This window comes from Epinephelus lanceolatus, chromosome 21, assembly GCF_041903045.1.
Source record: "Epinephelus lanceolatus isolate andai-2023 chromosome 21, ASM4190304v1, whole genome shotgun sequence".
Lineage (NCBI taxonomy): Eukaryota > Metazoa > Chordata > Actinopteri > Perciformes > Serranidae > Epinephelus > Epinephelus lanceolatus.
The window spans coordinates 13,233,743-13,255,727 of NC_135754.1; the positions used below are offsets into that span (position 1 = coordinate 13,233,743).

The following is a 21,985-nucleotide window of genomic DNA, read 5'->3' on the forward strand; positions in this document are numbered from 1 at the left end:
TTGGATTATCATTGCTTATATATAGGACAAATGGGACTATTGCTGGCTTACATGCCCCCCCCCCCCCCCCCCCCCGTGGCTGTACCCAAGAAAGCCTCCCTTATGGGCAGCCCTGTCGGGAAAGATGGCACTTAACTACAAACAGTATTTAATTAAGAAGTTAAAACTAACTTCACTTTGACCAACTACTACAGTGAAATGCTACTTTTTCATTTGTACTTTTGTGTCACCGTGTGCCATTCTGCTGTGATACTTTATACTTTACGTTACTGAGATTCTCAGTGCTACACCTGTACTTGCGGCAGAGTGTGTCCACATCGTAGTATTTCTATTTTTGCTGTTGTTTTTTTTTTAGTACTATCCATCCTTCCACTGTGTGAATGATGAGGCAGCTAGTGACGCGCGCGGACTCATTGTAAAAGGGAGCGCGCTCTCGTGTGCGCGCGGCGCGGTGTGCAGATGTGTCGCAGATTTTGTAAAGTCACTGGACGCACGGAAAGATCCAGCAGAAGGAAGTCGCTCCGGATAAATGGGCCCTTAAACTGACAGGAAAACAAAGCGGCTGTGGGAGAAACGGGAAGAAGAGGACAGGAGCGAAGGGCCGCTGTCACGAGCGGTCAACGTTAGCTTAGTTTGTGAAGGCGCGAGACGTTACTTTGACAGTTAAAAGCCAAAAGGACGGCGGCGTGCACGGAGATGGAGCTGTCAGCGATTGGAGAGCAAGTGTTCGCTGTGGAATCAATCGTCAAGAAAAGAGTTAGAAAGGTAACCGTTATACATGTTGCCTAAACGTGTCAGCCCGCGGGACGCTGTCAGCATGAAGGAGGAGACACATTTCTGGGAGGCAGGGATGCTACTTTGTGTGCTAATGAAAGCTTGAGAGATTAAATGAACAGAATTGCGCCACTAATCTGGTTATCTAATTGCAAGCTGTGTAAAGGGGGCGGGTTAGGGGAGGATGTCCCTTTAATGTAACGTGGAGAGTGTTGTCATTGCACTACAGCTTAACGTGTCAGGTGTTTGGCTAAATACGCAGGGACATGACACAGGGTGATGTTATTAACCAAACATCTTGATTTCGGACCTGTTTAGTTGGTAATTGGGTTTGACTGTGAGTGAGCATATGGTGTTTACACCTGCAGGTGCGCAGCTAGAAATGATTGTCCCTCCAGAGCGCACCAGGGCCCCCCGAAACTCCTCTGTTTACCAGTTGTTCCCCCCACTCCCTGTATGACAAACATGTCGCTGAATAATTTAACACTGACAAACTGTTAAAGGTACAGGGGCTGTCAAAATACTTTAAACACTTAATGAGAAATGGAACTCTGATTCAGAAGTTGGCTATGCTACTGTAAGTTATAAGAAGAGATGCAAAGGTAGGTCATATTACCCACTGTCATTGGGGGTGAAATGCTAAAAATGTAAACTCAAGTAAACATAACTCCCAAAAAAAATGACTCAGTTTAATATGAAAATTACATTGTGAGAAACCTATGCAAGTAAAAGTTAAAAAAGTACCTGGTTGACACACAGTGGTGCGCCTGTTAGTGTTGTTATTAGTCGCCTCACAGCAAGAGAGTTCCTGGGGTAGGGGCTTCAAACTATGGGTTAGGGGAGCCCTTCTGTGCTGAGTTTGCATGTGCTTCCCATGTCAGCGTGTGTTTTCTCTGGGTACTCCAGCTTCCTCCCACAGTCCAAAGACATGCAAGTTAACTGATAACTCTAAATTGCCCGTGGGTGTGAATGTGAGCATGAATGGTTGTCTGTCTCTATGTGTCAGCCCTGTGATAGTCTGGCGCAATGTGCGGGATGAACCCTGCAGAAAATTAATGAATGAATGGTTGATAATAAACTCAAAGTACTAAGTTACTTCCCATTTGAATATTTTTTTATGCTCTGTGTTACACATGTACAATGATGACGACATGTGTTCAGGTTTTGTTGACTTTATTTGCACAGGACAACTGCAAATATAACAAGAAAGAAAGTCTTGGATGAGTATAGGCTCTCTGTGCTGCTATCTTGACTGTTTACGCTGTACAACTGAGTTTACTTCCTTGTACGCACAGATTGTAGCCAAAAATAATAAAGTGATACATAACGCATCTGTTACTGACCTAACATCAAATGAATACTGAATAAACAACATAACATGTACAGCCTTCTCACTAATAAACTCAATATTGTGGCTGCTTTTATCATTGACTTGTATTGTACACTGAGCACCTTATCTTATATGAAACACATCTTGTAAACTGCTTATAGTGGCTGCTTATATACACAGCTTCATGTTATAAACCTCTGAACACAATGTTAATATACATTAAGACAATTAAAACGAAATGGTAAGGTCACTATCATTACAACGCGACGCCATTACGTCTTACACCCACACAATGTGCGGGACATGGCTATGTTAGCAGCTAAGGCTAGCTGTAGTTAACTGCTGTATTTCTTACATAAATGACTTTATAAACATACACAAATGGCACGAGAAATGAGGCATAAGCTTAACCGAAATTTATTGGGCGCTTGTGCACTTCTCTCACCTGCAAATATAACAAGAAAGAAAGTCTTGGATGAGTATAGGCTCTCTGTGCTACTATCTTGACTGTTTACGCTGTACAACTGAGTTTACTTCCCTATACGCCAGGATTACAGCGGCAGTCACTCAAATTACAGCGCCTATACTGCGACCTACTGGTGAAAATGGGTATTGCCCTGCAATTACATAAAGTGAAGCAGGTGAGATTTTATAAGTGACACAAGTCGTTTTAAATTGTATTAATAAGAAAAATAATGGTAGGGGGAGTCATTTAATTACAAGAACTAATAAAATAATAATACTGGATATAATCTGAAATCTCCAGGGTGCCACATCTGCAAAATAATAAAACAACTGTTTTTAATGAATTCATAATTAATAACCCTAACCCCTTTTAATGAGGACAAATGCGACCAGATAAGTTAATGTTACTATCATAACATCCAATAGTAACACATGAAAAATGAACATACCAGTATAGCCAAAGATAGCTAGCCAGCTTCCTTTTTGACCTGCAGCATTTACATATTGGTTCAATGTGTCTGCAGAGGATAGGGGAAGTGTTTTGAAAAGCTGATCGTTGCTGAAGCTGCCTCTCTCTGCTTTGTTTTTTTGTTTGTTTTTTGCACCATCACCGTGGCATTGTGATGGAAAGATAGGTCGCTAGCAATTTGGCATCTGCAGTAAAGGTGCTTGTCATGTTTTCTACAGTTAATCTGCATGCATTTAGAGCAGACCTGTTGTAATGAAGGTAAAAATGGCAAATGTAGTGAATTGAAAAGTAGAGTACTGGCTCAAAAATATACTTGAGTAAAGAGTAGAATAGATGAAAAGAACTCTGTCATTAAAAAAAAACTACTTTTTTACTTGTGTATTACTCATAGCACCCTTGCCATCATGCCAATTAGCTGCACTTTTTTGTCAATTAGCACTTAAACATCTGAGTTGTCAGAGTAATATGAGACAGCTAAACCTACACCCAAATTAAAAATGGTGAAATAGCAGCTAAATTAATCCGTAAAGGGCAATAGCCTCAAAATGTCAAATCTTACAATATGCAGTAGGGCCTCAACTAATGATTATTTTGATTTTTGATCCCTCTTTAATGTTTTTTGTTTGTTTGTTTTGTTCTGTTTTTCGTCTTACCCATAGCCTGCTTATAAAGATGGACAACACATCTCCACTTAACCCCACTGTACAAAAATGAAGCCAAAATATCCCAGATACGGTTGCTGCCATCTTGCGCTGGTGACGTCATTTGGAGCCAGAGTCAGCGCAGTAACGACCTCTGCTGGTATTGAGTTCCCACCCATTTACCCATCCGACCAATTGCAAGCAGCAACATTGCTAGCGAGCATATCAGTTGGCACAAACATGTCAATCATGACCTCAATGCCCCATTTTTTTTAACATCAAATGACTAATAAAAACCAAACTTATCAGATAAACAAACAGTTGAACATGCAACAAAATTACAGAAACCATCTTCAGAAAAAAATTGTACTTTTAGTTTTTAGTTTAGTGCAAACATGGAGGGGGGAGGTTTATGACCTATACTGCAGCCAACCACCAGGAGGTGATCCAGATGTTTTGGTTTCACTTTTGGGAAGTTGTCATGTTGTCCATCTTTATATACAATCCATAGTCTCACTGGTCTTCCAAAACTCAAAAGCACTTAATTTACAATAGTATCAAATTTTTGAAATCTTCACATTCAGCAAATGTGTGTCATGTTGCTTGATACTGCCTGAGTTAATACACAGTATAAGGAATACAAGGATACGGCTACTTAGTTTGCAACATGAACTTCTGTTTTATTAATGTTTGCAATGGAGACTTACTTCATATTAATTCGTCTTTATAAATGGTTTGATGTTGAGCTTTAAGCGAGGCTTCACAGAGTATAAAGTGAAAGTTTGGTAGAGACAGAATATACATAGGCCAAAGTTAAAACCACTTGTGGTACTCAGTGCACTATATCTGTCCATCCACAACTCAAGCACGTCTACTCATCTTGCTACCAACTGTTATATTATCAGATATAGAATGTAAAATATTGGGTGATACTCTGATATTTGTTATAGGTGGATTACTACACTTTACACTTACACTTTAACAATATTTTTAGACGTAAATCAAACTCAAATCCAGAGGTTTTTGGGTTACCAGAGTACACAGAGGCATCTTGAATGAACCAGTGTTTGGAATGATTCCATAAAATATATTGCTAATTGTTAAGACCACTTATTACCCTATGAGAGCATGATACATAAATGCTTTACAGGTCAAAATAATTATGTGATCTACATCGCAAGTTATGGAAGATATGGGCACTTCATTTTTGGTCTCACCCAATTTACAAAAAATCCATGGCCTTTTTGCTCCATGTGGGGAACAGAGTGAGTAAAATGAAGTCGGGAAAAGTGATGACTTCACCCACTGAGAATACCTTTGAAAGCTTGGAAGTTATTATCAGATGATGTCACCGAGGATGACTAAGTCTGAGCAGCTTGGCTGGTGTATGGGAAACATACAGTGCACTTTACATTATCCCTTAATTATGGATATTTTCTGATGGCATGGCAGCATCCTCCTTCATATAAACTCAGTCAACAGCAAGGATAGGGGAATATAGACATTATGCAGGTAAATATCACCTACAGCAAGTAAGGTGTTGTCCAGCAAGAAAACCATTAAACAACTCTATTTTCATAAACACTTTAATTACTCATATAATACTATAGATGAGAATGAGAGCCAAATTAGTAGCAGTTACAGTCTGAACACCTTAATCAAACTAAAATCTGATCTGTGGTGTCTGAGCTATCACACTTATAATTGTGTCTGTTGACTGTAGCACCTCCTATAGGTCATTGTGGGGAAATACATTTCTTTATTTGTCATCTAAATCAGACGTGGCATCTCAAACATCTGCATAGGAATTACATTTGATAGATTTTGATGGGACAATGATGCATCAAACTTGTATTAAAGGGACAGTTCACCCCAAAATCAAAAATAAATATTTGTCCCCTTACCTGTAGTGTAATTTATCAGTCTAGATTGTTTTGATGTGAGTTGTTGAGTGTTGGAGATATCGGCTGTAGAGATGTCTGCCTTCTCTCCAGTATAATGGAACTACTTGGCACTCAACATTATGTGTTGTGATCTAAATTATGAATTCACTTCTTGACTTCTTTAACTTTATGTCTCTACAGGGGAATGTGGAGTATCTGTTGAAGTGGAAAGGATGGCCTCCAAAGTAAGTATGTAAACTTTTAATCAGAAGGCTGAATAGATTATATATAACAGTCAAAACTGTGCATCATATTTACATTGACATGTACAGCAGATTATACTGTTTGTATGCACAGAAAGGTACTGTGGTAATATGAAAAATTGAATCACAAATAATTAATCAAAATAGCATAAATTCACACAGTGCTGCTACATTAGTTCATGTGAGAAGTCATTTGACAGATTGAATTGATTCACTAAAAAAAGTTCTTAAAAGTATAGGCAATGGTTTCAGTAATTTTATGTTAATTTTGTTACAAAAATGTTAACCAATACTGCATACTTTTTTTGTAACTGCTCACAGGTATAGCACATGGGAACCTGAGGAACACATTTTGGATCAGCGCTTGGTGCAGGCCTATGAAGAGAAGTAAGGCTCCTCTACACATGTAATACTTGCCTGAATCCAGGATATCACAGAGGGTTTGACACATAGTGGAGCAGGTGGTGCTGAATAAAGCAGTTTTCTTCTTACATTATATTAAAGGATAATTTGCTGATTTTTAACCAGGTGTGTATCATAATAATGTGGTTAGTGTGTGTAAATGTACTGTGGTAAACTTCCCTCCATCTTATCAGTGTCAAAAACTCCCTGCTCATCTCCCACACTTAAATCTCAAACAAGAGACTGTATGTCTGCATTTTAATGGAGTATAGAAGTGGATCAAGAGAGGGGTAGACCGCCCTCTCTCTCTCTATATAACTCAGACTCCAGTTAACTCAGAAGTCCAATTAAATGGTAAAACTAGGCAGTGCTGATCAAATATAAACAAAGATTCTGTTACTGCGTTGCCTATTTCTTACCAAAAATGTATTCAAAAACATATTTTATGCTGGATTCACACTACATGATATCAGCCCAATTATAGCCCGACGTAGCAACGTACAGTGTCGGCATGGATCGTGAACGACAATGAGTGTCGTACGCAATAGTCCATCATTTCATCTCGTGTAGTGTGTCATAGTAGACCACAACCGACACCACGCCTGGAATGCCTCACAACGTTCCGACAGAAAGTCTAGCATGTTTAATTTTCTTTCTGTCGTTTAAGACTGCTCCTGTCACAGCCGTCACTTTGATAAGAACACAGAGCGATCTGCTGCCGTAGACAACTGTGCGACAATAACAGCCCAGCCTTTTAGATATTTCCTCTAGGGACGTTGAACAGCAGAGGACAGCCTCTTTATCAACACGGTGTGTACTGCCGGTAGCATCAAGCTAGCAAACAATGTTATTCCTTTATAATGACGAGATTAGAGACGAGATAGAGACGGGAAAATTAAAGAATAGAGGCGGGGCTTTTACTTAGCACAACTGCAGAGGGTACCAGCTTCATTTGAAACAGACTACATTATAAACGGGCCGTTATTTATTAATCCCTCTGTATTTTTATATTTTTACTTTTTATCCGCTCCTGTTGCCTTGATAAAGTTAATGCATCATGCCATCATTTCAAACTCATCACTTCCTGTATCTGTTTCAAATTAAAAGCCCATTTTAATTTCGGTTGTGAGAATCCCTTCATTTTCTTAAAAAGCTTTTATTGTGAAGCATGTGCAGGAACTTGTTGTGGAGGATTCAGTGACTTTCATGTTTGCATATGGTACTTCAAATGTAGCTCCTGCCATCTGGTGGCACTTTTTATGTTACTACAACATTTCCGCTAGCATATGAACAGACACAGTGACTGAAATAATAGTAATAATAATAAAAATAGGATGAGAGTAACCCGATGACATCACACACGTCGTGAAAGACAACCGGGGATAATTGGTGTGGACCATCATGTAGTCTATCATGTATGTCGGCCAAGTCACGGCACAATTTTATGACTCCACGATTGCCTAATGTGACATAGTGACTGTCAGAATGGACAGAAATGTCATGTAGTGAGAACCAGGCAGTAGTGTATTGTTTAGATGTAATAGTAGGAGTTTGTGGACAGGAAGTGGTCTCCATACTGTTTCCTGAATAGTAGAAACAAAGGCTGAAAATACTGAGATCAAACTAAAACTCAGCCAAACTAAGCTAAAAGTCTAATGTTTAAATATAATATTAGATCAGTGTGGTGCAGTGCATTGTATTAGTTGTAGGGTTTCTACCTCTTGAGCAAAAGCGAATGTCACCAGCGTTTTCTTTTTTCTCTGGTCATATAGCACCAATTTTAAAGTTTTTCCATATTTCTACGGCACAGAAAGCCCAGTTTAATGAAAAGATCATCTTTCCAGAGGTGAAATACTTCTTTAATCATAAAGAGATTATGACTCAGCAGACCAAGACCCAGATCCTAGACCTCTCTCCAGCTGGTATTAGCATGTGACTGAAGTTGTTGGATTGTAACTAGATATGCCAAAACAATAAAATTCCACATCTTAAGGCAATAAAGATGTAAGGAGGATGTTGTATCTAGAATGATCTGGTCAGACACACATCTGGCCACATTTAAAATGGTGGTGTAAATGAGTGTCATTACTCTAGTGCGCTGATAATGATTACCTCCAGTTTTTAAAGAGGTCATTAATTTGAGAGGAAGTGACAGGGGCCCTGTTGAGTTTTCTGGTAAACAAAGTTTGTGTTTATATTCATTGTTACTCTAAATGCATTGTGTGAATCCTTGGGGCCTAACAGACATGTTGAATGCATTTCCTTCCTTTTTGTCTGAACTGATCTGTGTACATTTTTCAGGATCAGAAGCTATTAAGATTCTTCCCCCATCTCTGTTTTTTTAAATGGTGTGTTGTTTGCCTGGCTGTTGTTTTTTTCTTTGCACTAATTGATTGATTGACAGATTTTTGAATCCCGCATTGTTTACACCCAAGTTTACTTGTGTTTTTGTCGTGTTAAGCTACCTGTGAATATTGTAGAACTTACAAAAACAGGGACCCACTGCTGTTGTACTAACATATGTACCATCAGCCTACTTTTAACTGTGTGCTTGGCTTTTCAGAGAGCAGAGAGAGAGAACATTGGGGCACAGGAGAAAGGGATCCAAGGCCAAAAGACTTATTCTGCAGGTAAAGCTTTGAGCTCAATAAAAAAGTTAAAGAATTACAGTTTTGTCTTTTTTTATACATTACTTTTTATCTGTTGATACAACTCTGTTTCCCTTTTCCATTCCCTTGTTGGCTATCCTGCCACCTCATCACTCTCCTCTATAACCAGTTTGAGTGTTATTAAAATCATTCTGAATTTCAAGTCATAAAAGTTTTAATCATCAAGCATTCTCTCTTTGATTTACATTCAGGACACTGTCTACACCATGGATCTCCGCAGTGCTCACAAGACTCCAGAGCAACCTCAGCCGCGCTTGCGTCTCTCCCTGACACACTCTCTGCTCCCTGAGGACGAGGATGAGTCGTACAGCACCCTGGACCCACGACCACAGCTGGAACATCGGAAGAGCAAACCCAGGAGGTCACAGTTCACGTGCCTTGACTCAAACCCTCCAAGTCCCACACAAGAGGACTGGGGAGAAGATGAAGATGAGGAGGAGGATAATGTAGAAAGTGAAGAGTATAGAGAGGAGGAAGAGGAGGAGGAGGAGGAGGAGAAAGAGGAGGCTCTGAAGACGACAACAGAGAAGAGCAGTGGCACTTTAAATGGTAAGTGTGTCACTTGGTCAGCCAGTAGACTCTAATCACCATCACGACCCAGTTTACTTGACTCCTTGTGAACCTTCTAGTAGGCACGGCCATGCAAAGGCTCTTTTTTTGACTGGGCATGCAACCAAAAACATGAGCTGATTAAAGAGAAAATCATGCAGAGATCATGCAGACTCACTGAAGTCTCTGCTCCGTATGTAGCAACAGCCAATAGGGTCTTCAGTCTGTCCCATAATGCAAAATTCCTTTACTTGGAAGTCTGACACCACAGCAGAAGACAATCTTTAATAAATTAGAGGTGAATTTTTAGTTGGACAGAGTAGTAAAAGCCATTTTCATGATTTAAAGGTGAGTCATCACTAAAATTCCCCAAAATAATGACATGGATTGCATTATGTCACGTTTCTGTCCTCCCTATCACCTCTGAAGCAATTAGAGCTGAGTGTTCCTGCAGCCAAATATCTGCCTTTGTCACTTTCTAACATCTATCAGAGCAGAGACAATCTATCAAGGTCTGTCCAAAGACGTTAACTCAATAACAGAACACATGATAGGCTTGATGCAATCAACTCTACCCTCTTCTCCCTCTGTCTTTCTGTCTCCATGTTCCCATCTCACTCAGGACAGGAGAGGACAGTCGAGTGGAGCTCCGCCGTCGGACCAGACGAGGTCACTGCATCAGAGAAGCCGGGCGATGTCTGGAGGCCTGTCATCTGTCCAGGGGAGGTGACAGTCACAGATGTCACCCTCAACTCCCTCACAGTGACATTCCGAGAGTCAAGAGTGGCCAAAGGCTTCTTCAGAGACTGGGGCCTGGAGGTGTGATGTGTGATGTTTCAGTAGGTCTGGTGGAGAGGGCACTACGAGAAGGAGCTGGTTTAATCACAGGGTGTGAATGGTGGTCGAGGGCCAGGGTTGGTGGCGTTATTCCCTCTCGGTAACCTCTCACTCTGTTCTTCCCCTTCCCTGCAACTTCCAGCCTGGTCAGTGGTAGGTTTACATGCACAGAGTCAACCTGGGCGTAAGCCTCACTCCATTTAAGGTTATGTTTAGGTTGGCTGTTCACCTTTGATGTGGTGAGACTGAGTTGCCTTGAAAAGGGTATAAGTGGTTGTGACCTCTGTTGGTGAGTGAGGACATGCAGAAACGTAGCCCCAACAATTGAGTCACATTTTTTCACAGAGAAGAGTCAACTAGCTGGCTGAAACAGAAACCAAACCAAAACGTGGTAAAGATGCAAGATTGTGTAAAATCCATGGAAATAGAATGAGAGTAGAACGGACATTGAACTGTCGTGGTCATTTGACTAGTACCAAAAAAAATGGTTTATGGTGTTAGTTGTTGTAGTGGCTGTAAAGTGTGCGTTTGAGAATGCCATTTTGGCCCAGTCTAACACACACATCCATCCATTTTCTTTTTTTTTTTTTAATTTTATTTTTATTGAATTTTACATTAGTATGACAGGGAGCAAGTAAACAAGCAAGGGTACAAATACATGTAGCAGCCAGACATTGCCTTCTAGAGATGAGCCATTTAAAGTCTCTGTAAAAAGGAGTGCATAGGCTTCCAAATTCTCCAGAATTTGTCCGATTTGTGATTGAGGTCATGAGTCAATTTTTCCAGGGGGAGAAGGGCTGATATTTGTGATATCCACATGTCAGTCGTGGGGACCTGGGGGGTTGACCATCGTAGCAGAATACACTTCTTGGCCAAGAATAGAAGGATAATTAGCAGAGATTCAGTATCTGTGTCAAAAAGACTGTCCGGAATATGACTTAACAAACAAAATGGAGCAGTCAATGAGAAATGTTTACCAGTAACCTCCTGAATCACTGAATGGATCCCATTCCAGAATGGCTGGATGCGGTCACATGACCAAAATAAATGAATAAGTGTACCTTTATGCTTTTTACATTTAAAACACAGGTTTGAAGTGTTCGGGAACATTCTCTGGAGGCGAATAGGTGTAAAATAGATCATGTAAAAAAGTTTGAAATTATGTTCATGTATAGAGATTGAAGTACATTTTGGCAAAATCCCATTACAGATCTTAGACCAGTCTGTGGGACTAAATATCACCTCCAGATCGCGCTCCCACAACAGCTTCAAGGGGTCATAGGCTGAAGAGTCAGAATATTGCAAAACAGTATAAATTTCAGAGATCAGTCCTTTGGGTGATTTGGCGGAGACCACCGTGTTTTCCAGTTCTGACAATTCCATACGGATCATGTTTTTCTTTAATAAAGACTGTATAAAATGGCCAATTTGGAAGTACTTAAAAAGATCTTTGCGGGGAATGTCAGACTCAGCCCTGATTTGTTCAAACAGTTTCAAAGAATCGGAGATCAACAGGGCTGCAAAATCTGGCAAGCCCTTAGCAACCCAATCCATCAGGCCGATGGTCCTTATCTGAAGTGGTAAGTCAGGATTCAGTGCCAAGGGGGACCAAGTTGAAATAAAAGGTGGAATATTTAGGTATTTCTTCAAATCCCTCCAGACTAGTAATGTATTGTATACGATCATATTATTTTTAAGGGAATTTATCTGATCTATATTGTTGATGAAGGGGAGATAATTTAGTCTTCTAGGGTGGCATGATAGGGTCTCAAGACCGATCCATAGAGAGTCTTTCCTATTCATGAACCAGTTTGTCATCATTTTAAGTTGGGCTGACCAATAGTAGAATTGTAGATGGGGCAAAGATAAGTCTCCCAGTTCCGAATGTATAGAGTCAAGGACTGCTGGAATTGATTTATCAGGATTCTTTAAGTACAAAAGAACATCGTCTGCAAATAGGGAAATGACATGGTTCCCTTCGCCCACTGTGATGCCGTTTATATCGGGATAAGTTCTGATAGTCTCAGCCAAAGGTTCGATGAACAACGTAAACAATAAAGGCGACAGAGGGCACCCCTGCCTATAACCTCTGCGCACTGGGAAACCCTCGGACAGCAAGCCGTTAGTGTTGACAGTGGCTATTGGGTCAGAATAAAGAATTTTAATTGCATTAATAAAATTGGAGCCTAGACCGAATTTTTCTAATACAGGAAATAAAAAAGACCATTCTACTCGGTCAAAGGCCTTTTCGGCATTGAGGGAGATTATCATTGCTGGGTCTTTATGAGTATTAAGATAGTGAGTAATATTAAGTGCACTATGGACATTATCACCTTTCAAAATATTATTAATAACGGGCATGAATATTGGGTGGATCTCTGGCCAAAAATTCTTAAAAAATTCTAATGGAATTCCGTCTGGGCCCGGACATTTCCCGTTCAGCATGGATTGAATTGCGGCCCAGACTTCCTCTGTTGTGAATGTAGCATCTAATCTGGATCGATCCTCCGCAATGATGGGTAGAGATAAATTATTTAAATAAGAATCTATGTCGGTCTCAGATTTCTCTGAACTGTAAAGGGATTTGTAGAAGTCTCTGAATGTGTTATTAATGATCAGCGGGTCACATGAGACTTGGCCACTTGGCATTCTTATCGTGTTAATTGAGCGAATTAATTGTTCTGATTTTTTAATTGATAAGCAAGTAAGCGGCTAGATTTGTTGCCATATTCATAATACTTCTGCTTGGTGAAAAGTAGTAATTTCTGAATGTGGCGAGTATGGTCCATATTAAGTGCAGTCCTAGCAGACACTAATGCTTGTGTTTATGGCCGTAGGTGATTGTTTATGTATTTGTTCCAACCTATTAGCTTCTTTTTCAAGATTTTTCCTGTTGCCGTCTAACACTTTTTTTTGGTGAGAAGTGTAGGAGATAAGGTGCACGCGTAGGCCTTAGCTGCATTCCAGATCATAGCAGGGGGCACTGGGGAGTTTTTATTGATCCATCCGTTTTCTAACCGCTTATCCTCTTGAGGGTCGGGGGGGCGGGTGGGGGTGGGGGTGTGTGTGTGTGTGTGTGTGGGGGGGGGGGACATTGGGCAAGAAGCGGGGTACGCCCTGGACAGGTCGCCAGACTATCACAGGGAATCTAACACATATTTTACTTATTAAACAAAAAAATACATCCATCCATCCAGGAATGGATGTATGGAATAGATGAGGAAGCTGGAGTACCCGGAGAAACCCCACGCTGACACGAGGAGAACATGCTAACTCTGCACAGAAGGGCTGCCTCCTGGGATCTGACCAGGAACCCTCTTGCTGTGAGGCGACAGTGCTAACCACCATACCACCATGCCACCCCAGAAAAATACAACCTTCCACCAATCCAAGTTTCTCTCTTTCACCCAACATGTTGTAAGAGTAGCATAACTCATTTAGAGAATAGCTCAGTGCGCAGCCAGTACGTGTTTGTGTGTGCAAATGAGGTGTGTGTGGTTGAACAAGCAAGAGAGAGAAGGATCCAAGCGAAGCAGAGTTAAAGTTTAACAGCGAAGATATAAAGAGTGAATGCAAAATAAAGTTTACAGTTTGTGCGATAATAAATGCTGCAAGCCCAGCAGAAGTTTCCCTTCTCTTGTTTACCAACTGCTGAGTGGAGCAACAAGGGTTTGGTCCGGAGTGAGTACCAACTCCAGCCCAGGAGACAACACAGTCTCTCCTGGCCATGGTCTGGAAGCAGAAGCAGGAAAAGCTAACACTAACATTAGCTTAAACGCCTCGTTGACTCATCTTAAAACAGACTTGATTCAAACTTGAACAAAAACAAACTCACCAAAACCATCCTAGTAAGTCTTATTAGTCATCTAGTTAGTCCACTTTTCCAGCTATCGCCTACTCTCTTTCGGGTTAAATAAATCCTTAAATTTAATGAATCAGATGTGAAAATATGTTGGATCTACACGCTCTGTTTATCGCAGCGGTCTCTTGATGCCTCTCAGCTGTCCACTGAGCAGCGGCTCTCACTCCTTCTTCTGAGGCAGCTAAAGTAGGCCCATATCATGTTCCATTGAATGTGCAATAAATGACAATAAAAGAAATGAGGAAACAGCAGTTACAATAATATTTTTAAAGTAAAAGATTGCTTATTCAAAAACATAATGTTGGTTTGTTTACATGGAAGTTTATACAGAAGTTAGCCCGCGATAACAGTTGCAGTGGCCACCACTGACCTTCCTGCTACACTGATTCAAATGGGAATGTCCGTTCTACTGTCCATCTGTTTCTATGGCATAATCTAATTAAATATTAGCATAATTATGTTTCTTTTTTTTTTAGCCGTACAGCAGAAAGTGTGACTCAAGCCGTCAGCCTGATTGAGATGCAAAGAATTTTAAGGAGCCCCAGGAGGGTGCTTTGTGGCTTTGTCTCCACTGGAAGGACACCCTAGATGGCACTTTGTCATGTTTTCTCCATCCAAGAGGGCATTTAATCTATGTGGGGTTTTTAATGGAGGCACTAATGCCCCCCAATTCCCTCTGAGTCCAAAAGTGCTGTGGCTGATATATAATTGCCAGGTTTAAGGTAGATTTTGGACGTTGTACACTTTGGCTGAGAATCAGTTTTAGTTAGCAGTTTTGGGCAAATTTAAGGGCCAATATTGGCCTCTGGAATCTTCCACTGTCTAACAGTTGAAAATGTGACTAAGTGGGTGAGGAAAGTGACTCGTTAGTACTGGTTAAAATGTGCCATAACAGGTGTATGATCTTCTGTCAGGAGTCTTAACTCTTCCACCTTAAAGGTACCCTGTAGGGTTTTCTTCTAACCAAAAGCAGTTATGCTTCCATTCAGTGTTACTCACCAGAAGCACTGTGTGTGTCCTTGAGCTCCAACAAATGTGCCTAATGCATTTTCTTCCTCATAAAACATCTACAAAGCCGATTAAAGAACTTTTCAGTGCCTTCCTGCCTCCTGTAGATCAGTGGAATAGCATGAAACCGGCATCAGCATAGCTTAATAACTAAGGCTATGTTTAGACTGCAGGCAAATCTAATTTGTTTCTCAAATCCAACCAACAGACATTTCCATACTGTTACTTGCAAGTAATAAGAACAGATTTGTGTCCAGACATCACCAGCCTACCTTCAGGGGGTTGCTGTGACTTGGATATCAGTAACTACAGAGCTGCGCTGGTGACATGGCTCTCCAACAATGGAAGCATGATGAATTGAGGTCCATCATTTAGCCCTCCAAACAATTAATTTCGGCGTCTGTTCAAAGACTCCTCCAGAGTGCTCTGCTAGTAGCAGCATGGATTCTGCTCAGCTTCTTCGTCACTCTGGATTTGTTGTTGTCGTTTTTGTTGCATTGCGAGTGACACAAAAGACACTTTGAAATCCAATTTAAGCAGCCAGACTGAGACACATCTTTGAACTGGAATCACATCGCAAAAATTGAATCTCATGGGTGTTTTTTGTTGTCCAGGCTTAGTAAAATCAGTCTGGATGTGCAGTAAACTGATTTGGGTCGGCATCCTGAGCAAGAACTAAGGAAACTGGGACCCAATTATTAAAACATCGCTCCATTGTGCTACTAGTGGTGAAAAACTCTACAGGGTACCTTTAAAGCAAGCATGAAAATGGTCATGTTCTTATCCCCTCTCATGCTTTTATTTTGTGAGATGGGCTTTTATGAGCTTGATAGTCTAATTGAGCAAACATGATGAGCTTGCAATTGTACATTTCACCAAAAAAGTAAAGAGTAATGACAGTCAGTAGATAAATGTTGTGGTATGTATAAAGTAGCACAAAATTAGACATAAAAAATACAGGTCAAGAAACGTGAGTAATTGTGAAGAAGAGTTCTCTGTGCATGTAAACATGGTCGCTGGTTCTGTCTCTCTTCCACACTAGACTTACCGTTCAGTACTGGACTCATACGTATTGTACATACTCTACTACAGTGAGGTGAGCATAGCTGTCAGTCCCATACTAACATGCAGTGCTGTATCCTGTAAACACATAGACTGTTACTACTGTACAACACACAGCTTAGTCTTGTATGCGTTTCAGAATCCTCTGAGAGATGATTTGATCCGCCTGCATGCCTTCGTCCTCCAGTACAGTTATAATATCAATGCAAAGACAGACTGTAGTTTTCTCTGTTTACCTAATACCTAGCCTCTTCATCTCGAAACATACAACACAACGTACAAGTGATGACTGAGTATTGTACCAAAATTAAGGAACTAGATGAGACTTGATTAACAGAATGTACTTTGGAATTGCACTGTATTTACTGTACATCATAAGGGTTTGTGTGTCCATCAGGAGCCGACAGGGTGAATCATACAGTTTACCTGACTGTAAAAAAAATACCAAGAGGTTTCATTGATTCCCTACCTTCCAGTTATCTTGCATTCTTAAAGGGATCGTTCGACTTTACTGAGGTGGCGGTCAGCAGGCCACCAGTTTGAAGAGGCAGGCAGGACTATCGCAAAGGACAGTAACCAATATACTGCTGCGGACGGGGGCAGCAGCAAAACATATTTTAGCCACCTAAAAAAAAGTATTAGTTGAAATGTACGCTATATTTAAAATATTTAAACTGCTTCACCAAGACGTCAGACAACCCTTTCCAAAGGGGAACTGAATTCGTTATGCTCTCTTCAAAGCCAGACTCCACTGACAAAAACAGTAATTTTACCTTGCAGAACACTGGAGTTGCTGGTCTAAAGATTCCTCCACCAATTAGTTTGTTTGTGTCATTGTGTGACTTTGGTGAATCCAAACTAACCCTTTAAAACACCAAAGTCACACAATAACACAGTGTAGACTTAAACTAATATTGATTTCTTTTAGGTGGCTGAAATACATTTTGTCAGTATGTCGGTACTCCATATTGCTTTGCCAAACTGGGAATGCCAACCGCCGTCATCAATTCGTATGATATCGTACAAATTAGCGCCCCACAAATGATGTTACATCCTTAATGTACAGTTACATAATTAACGTAAAATTATGGAGGTTAGGTTTAGGGAAAGAAACATGGCAATGACCTACCTTAAAACGAGTTCACTCAAAGTTCACACAGTTCCAAAAACGCTACTCCAAGGGAAATTCTATTTTTTTTGTGACTCACCCACCTCCCCAACCTGCCTCCTTACTAGACAGCTCATGACTGCTTCCTTGTATACTCCCGTCAGCGCATTGGTCACGTGGTAGCAGCCTTTCAAAATGCGTGGGATTTATATGAATTTAGGATGATACTTTTCACAGGAAAACACATCAACAGTTTGTGAGAGCAGCCTGATCTCCTGTAGGTAGCACACTGACTATAGATTCGTACCTCTTAACACCCCACTTAAAAAATCCAAACTGTCCCTTTAAAAAATGTTTGAGACACTGTAGGTTACCTATCACAGCTAACAATGTGTGAAGTTAATTTATTTATTAAGCTGTGTTACACTAATGTAATAATGCAGCTGCATCATTAGCAAGAGAGTCTTACTCTTAAGTCAGACCCCACAAGAAGTCGCAAGATTTTAGTAGTGTGGCAGGATGATTGTTCAGGCAGGAAGGAAGAAAAATCAAAATTCTGTTTTTCAGACTTTTCTCTAATATTTGCTTTTACAGTGTGAAATACTGTAGTTTTCGCCATTCAGGCCCTTAAAAGGTTTTAACTCACAACTTTAAAGACATGCAACCTATGACAAGGGGTTGCAAGGAGATTTTCCATATATCAAAGGACAGGTTCACAAGTTTTTTAAGTCTGCCTTAAAACAAGTCATGTGCCCATGGAAAACATTTTTGTTGTGTTCATTCTTCCTGTTCATAACAACCATTAAGAGTCCAATGTGAACCTATACGGTAACAGGAAACAAACAAAGACAGTCAGGAAACACTGCTTTAAGTCTATGAAATTCCCAAAGACACTTCAATGCAGCAACAATGGCATTGAATGATCATTTAAATTCGTGAGGTAGGTTACAAAAGAGATGTGACTGTTTGCTAGGATGGATTGCACATCTTAAAGTATATCAAGTAATTGTGGCATAAAAATCAAATATAAGCAGAGGTTCAGTTTTGACCATGGAAAAAGCAGCTGACTACTCAACTCAACTCAGGGTCCATTTAGTAGCTGACCCAGAGCTCTCAATCATACCACATGATCGGAGTTTGCTCAGCTCTCATGGAATTTTAGATGTTGACTTAGAAGTTAAGTTTTAAACATAGACTGTGTAAAATAATAGACGTAGCCACCGTGACGTCAGACGTTGCTTTGTGGACAACCATTATGAGTTTGGCTTTTTGGCTGTCACCACCTTGTTTTTTTGGAGCTAGAAGTGACCATGTTTGGACAAGAGGATGGATCTGATATGCATTGCTCCACCTCTATCTTCCATCATGATCACCATCCTGATTGACAGGTCATCGTTGTAGCAACTATTCCATCACAAGGTAGTCACGCCCTAATGCATAATTTACAAAATGAACATCATGCTGTATTGACAAACACTTGAAATTAGTGACTGAGAACATAAACTTGTTAGGAAAATGTTTACTGATGTAATAAATTAAGTGAGAAGTATGATCATTTTCTTAGAGACTTCTACACAATCAGACTTTTGAAAGCAGTGGAGTCGCCCTCTGGTGGCCATTAGAAACATGCAGGTTTAAGGCATTCCTGCATTGGCTTTATTTTTCAGACCTGGAGGCTATGTCTACTTTTTTATGGTTTGTGGTTTTAAAGTTCATTATTGACCTTGGAAACAGCAGTTAACAAATAATAATAGCACCTCAAGGTCTATTATTTATGGAATATAAAGGAAATTTCAAAAGCTACAATTCCATGACAACTGAGAAAACATCATCTAAAATAAAGTGCTGTTGCTGCCTGGAAGGAAGGAAATCAATGTAAAAACCTGCAGTATTTTTAAGAAGAACACCCCCCTCCCCATTAATCAAATAATCATTAAAAAAATTGTAATAACTATGAAAGAACACATAAGTTGAAAGTGAAAAGTTTCCCCATAGCTTCACAGACGTATCTCATGTAACTGCAGCCATTGATGAACTCTGAAATTCGGTCTAACCCTGTTGGCTTCCTGCCCAGTGGACACAGGAGCTGATGTGATGTGTCATGTCTGTGGAATCTCCCACAGCGGTGTCCCATTGGTCCGCAAGTTGTTTATCCTGCACTGAGGATGATGGGTCAGCGTCTCGTGATCTCAAAACCATCCCTGTGTGACAATGAAGCTGCAGGGAATGGAAGTGCCTGATGTTGCATAATTTTGTTGTTTGTTTGGTCTGTGGAGCTTTTAGGGATAATGTCTCCCTCTATCCTTTACACACACAGACATACACACACACACACACACACACACACACACACACACACACACACTTACCGTCCCAGCTTATTTGGTTTGTGTATGTCTGACAGCAAGATCCTCCACTGATGCTATTAAGACTTGAAACATGAGGAGACTTTAAAGGAGAGGAAGGCGGAGGGGAGAAACGTTTATTTTTTAGCCGTTATTTTTCTACATTGACCTGAATGTATATTTATTCTTTAGAGACACCTGTGTATTTGTCGTGCAGACGAATGAACAGAATAGTTTTTATACTGTTTGTGATAACCACTGAGCTGATGATGCCATATCTAAAAGTACTGACGCGACAAAACAAGCACTTGGAATTGACGTCGCCCAATGTGGTCGCTTGTGCTGCTTCCGTCCACCACCGAGCGAAGGACCTTGCACTTTATTGTGATGTAAACCTGCACATTACCTGCTCCAGTCTATCAAGTGTCATTGTGTATAGAATATTTCTATGGTGATACTAAAATAAATGTTGCTCATGTTTAATATCATTTTAATCACTTTGTTCGGTTGCTTATTGATGCACCAGATACTTTTTCTCTAGTTACTAATGGATGCAGTTGGATGCATTAAAATCTTGTATTGTACTATATTTTAAGATAAGAGGCAGAAGTGCAGAAGGGATCCAAAGAAAATATTGATGATGCCAGAGAAGATCTGTAAGATTTACCCCTCCTCACCCTAACAATTTTCATACATGTGTGTTTTTTTTCCGTTACCTTAGAATGAGCCATTTATGTCCAAATACAGAGCGGGTCCTCCTCCATGTAGTTTGAGTGGGTGGAAGTTCGCTGCAAAGATCAGCCTCTCATTGGGCGGAACGAGCCACTCGCTGAAAGTCCCGCCCTACCACCTCCGGTTGTGTAGCAGTTTTCAACACGTCCTTTACTAACTTTTGCGGTGTTTGATCTTGCGGGGATGTAGCCATTTTTCTGCCATGGTTTGCGTCCTGTAGGCGATATTTTTGTGGGCGTGTTACACCAAAACCTGTTTCCCCCGGCAATATTTTTGCAAGCCCGCCGTTGCTGTGGCACCACCAAGAACGATTGTGATTGGTTGAAAGAAATACAAGCAGCCGGGGTGTTTTTTTCTCCAATCTTAAAGTGAGAGTCAGCCCAGCCAGACCTTTCTTTTCTTGAGAAAGGTCTGGTGAGCAAGACTATCCTCCATGGAGTCCAACATGTTTCTACAGTAGCCCAGAACAGACAAAACAAACACTGGCAAACACTGGCCGTCCAGGAGGCATCCTGATCAGATGCCTGAACCACCTCAGCTGACACCTTTCGACTTGAAGGAGCAGTGGCTCTATTCCGAGCTCCCTCCCGATGTCAAAGCTCCATACCCTATCTCTAAGGCTGAGCCCAGCCACCCCACGGTGGAAACTTATCTGCGATCTCATTCTTTCGGTCACTACCCAGAGCTCACGACCATAGATGAGGGTTGGGACGTAGATGGACCAGTAAATTGAAAGCTTTGCCTGCCACTCAGCTCCCTCTTCACCACAAAAGTCTGGCACAGCACCTACACTGCAGAAGCTGCACCAAACCGCCGATCCATCTTGTGCTTCATTCTACCCTCACCTGTGAACAAGACCCCAAGATACTTGAACTCCTTCACTTGAGGGAATAACTCTTTCCCAACCCAAAGAGTGCAATCCACCATTTTCCTGCAGAGAACCATGGCCTCAGATTTGGAGGTGCTGACTCTCATCCCAACCACTTCACACTCGGCTGCAAACCGCCCCAGTGCTGGAGGTCACGGTGTGACAAAGCCAACAGAACCACATCATCTGCGAAAAGCAGAGACGCAATTCTGAAGTCCCCAAACCGTATCCCTTCCTCCCCCCTGGCTGCGCCTCGAGATCCTGTCCATGAATATCACAAACAGGATCAGTGACAAGGGACAGCCCCGGTGGAGGCCAACACCCACCGCGAACATGTCTGACTTTACACCGAGTATGTGGATGTAGCTCTCACTTTGGTCATACAGGGAACGGATGTCCCATAGCAGAGGAGACTTCTGCAGATAATTGGAGAAGTGGAGAAATTTCAGCTGGGTGTAATCGACAATCTTCACCACTAGACGCCAGTGAAGTCCCCTGTATCTTACACATTGGACCTTTAAATGATAGCCTGAACAAGACTGGGTCTTAAAGGTTAGTGTCTTAAAAATCATCAACACTTTTTTTTATTGTGACCAAGGTACATGCTGAGTGGAACGTTTAGAGAAAACTTGTCAGTGTTCTCTGGTGGACAAACTACAAGGGAGACACTAATATTTTTTTAATAAGGGTGCGACGTGACATCCGTCTAGATCAATTT

The 21,985-nt window shown here is 41.0% G+C and overlaps 1 protein-coding gene across 1 annotated transcript; it reads left to right on the forward strand.

Moving 5' to 3' along the window:
* Window positions 1-485: 485 nt before the first annotated feature.
* cbx7b (chromobox homolog 7b) lies at window positions 486-10,418 on the forward strand. Its single transcript, XM_033611063.2, has 6 exons — window positions 486-765; window positions 5,764-5,807; window positions 6,147-6,212; window positions 8,791-8,857; window positions 9,088-9,445; window positions 10,068-10,418. Exons 1-6 carry the CDS (start codon window positions 697-699, stop codon window positions 10,268-10,270), a joined length of 807 nt encoding a protein of 268 aa, XP_033466954.2. The 5' UTR covers window positions 486-696; the 3' UTR covers window positions 10,271-10,418.
* Window positions 10,419-21,985: the final 11,567 nt, after the last annotated feature.

Bases quoted from the DNA above. Each gene is read 5' to 3' on its own strand.
- cbx7b (XM_033611063.2), top strand. From the start codon at position 697: ATGGAGCTGTCAGCGATTGGAGAGCAAGTGTTCGCTGTGGAATCAATC. The intron at 766-5,763 runs GTAACCGTTATA...ATGTCTCTACAG, and splicing joins TCAAGAAAAGAGTTAGAAAG to GGGAATGTGGAGTATCTGTT. The intron at 8,858-9,087 runs GTAAAGCTTTGA...ATTTACATTCAG, and splicing joins CCAAAAGACTTATTCTGCAG to GACACTGTCTACACCATGGA.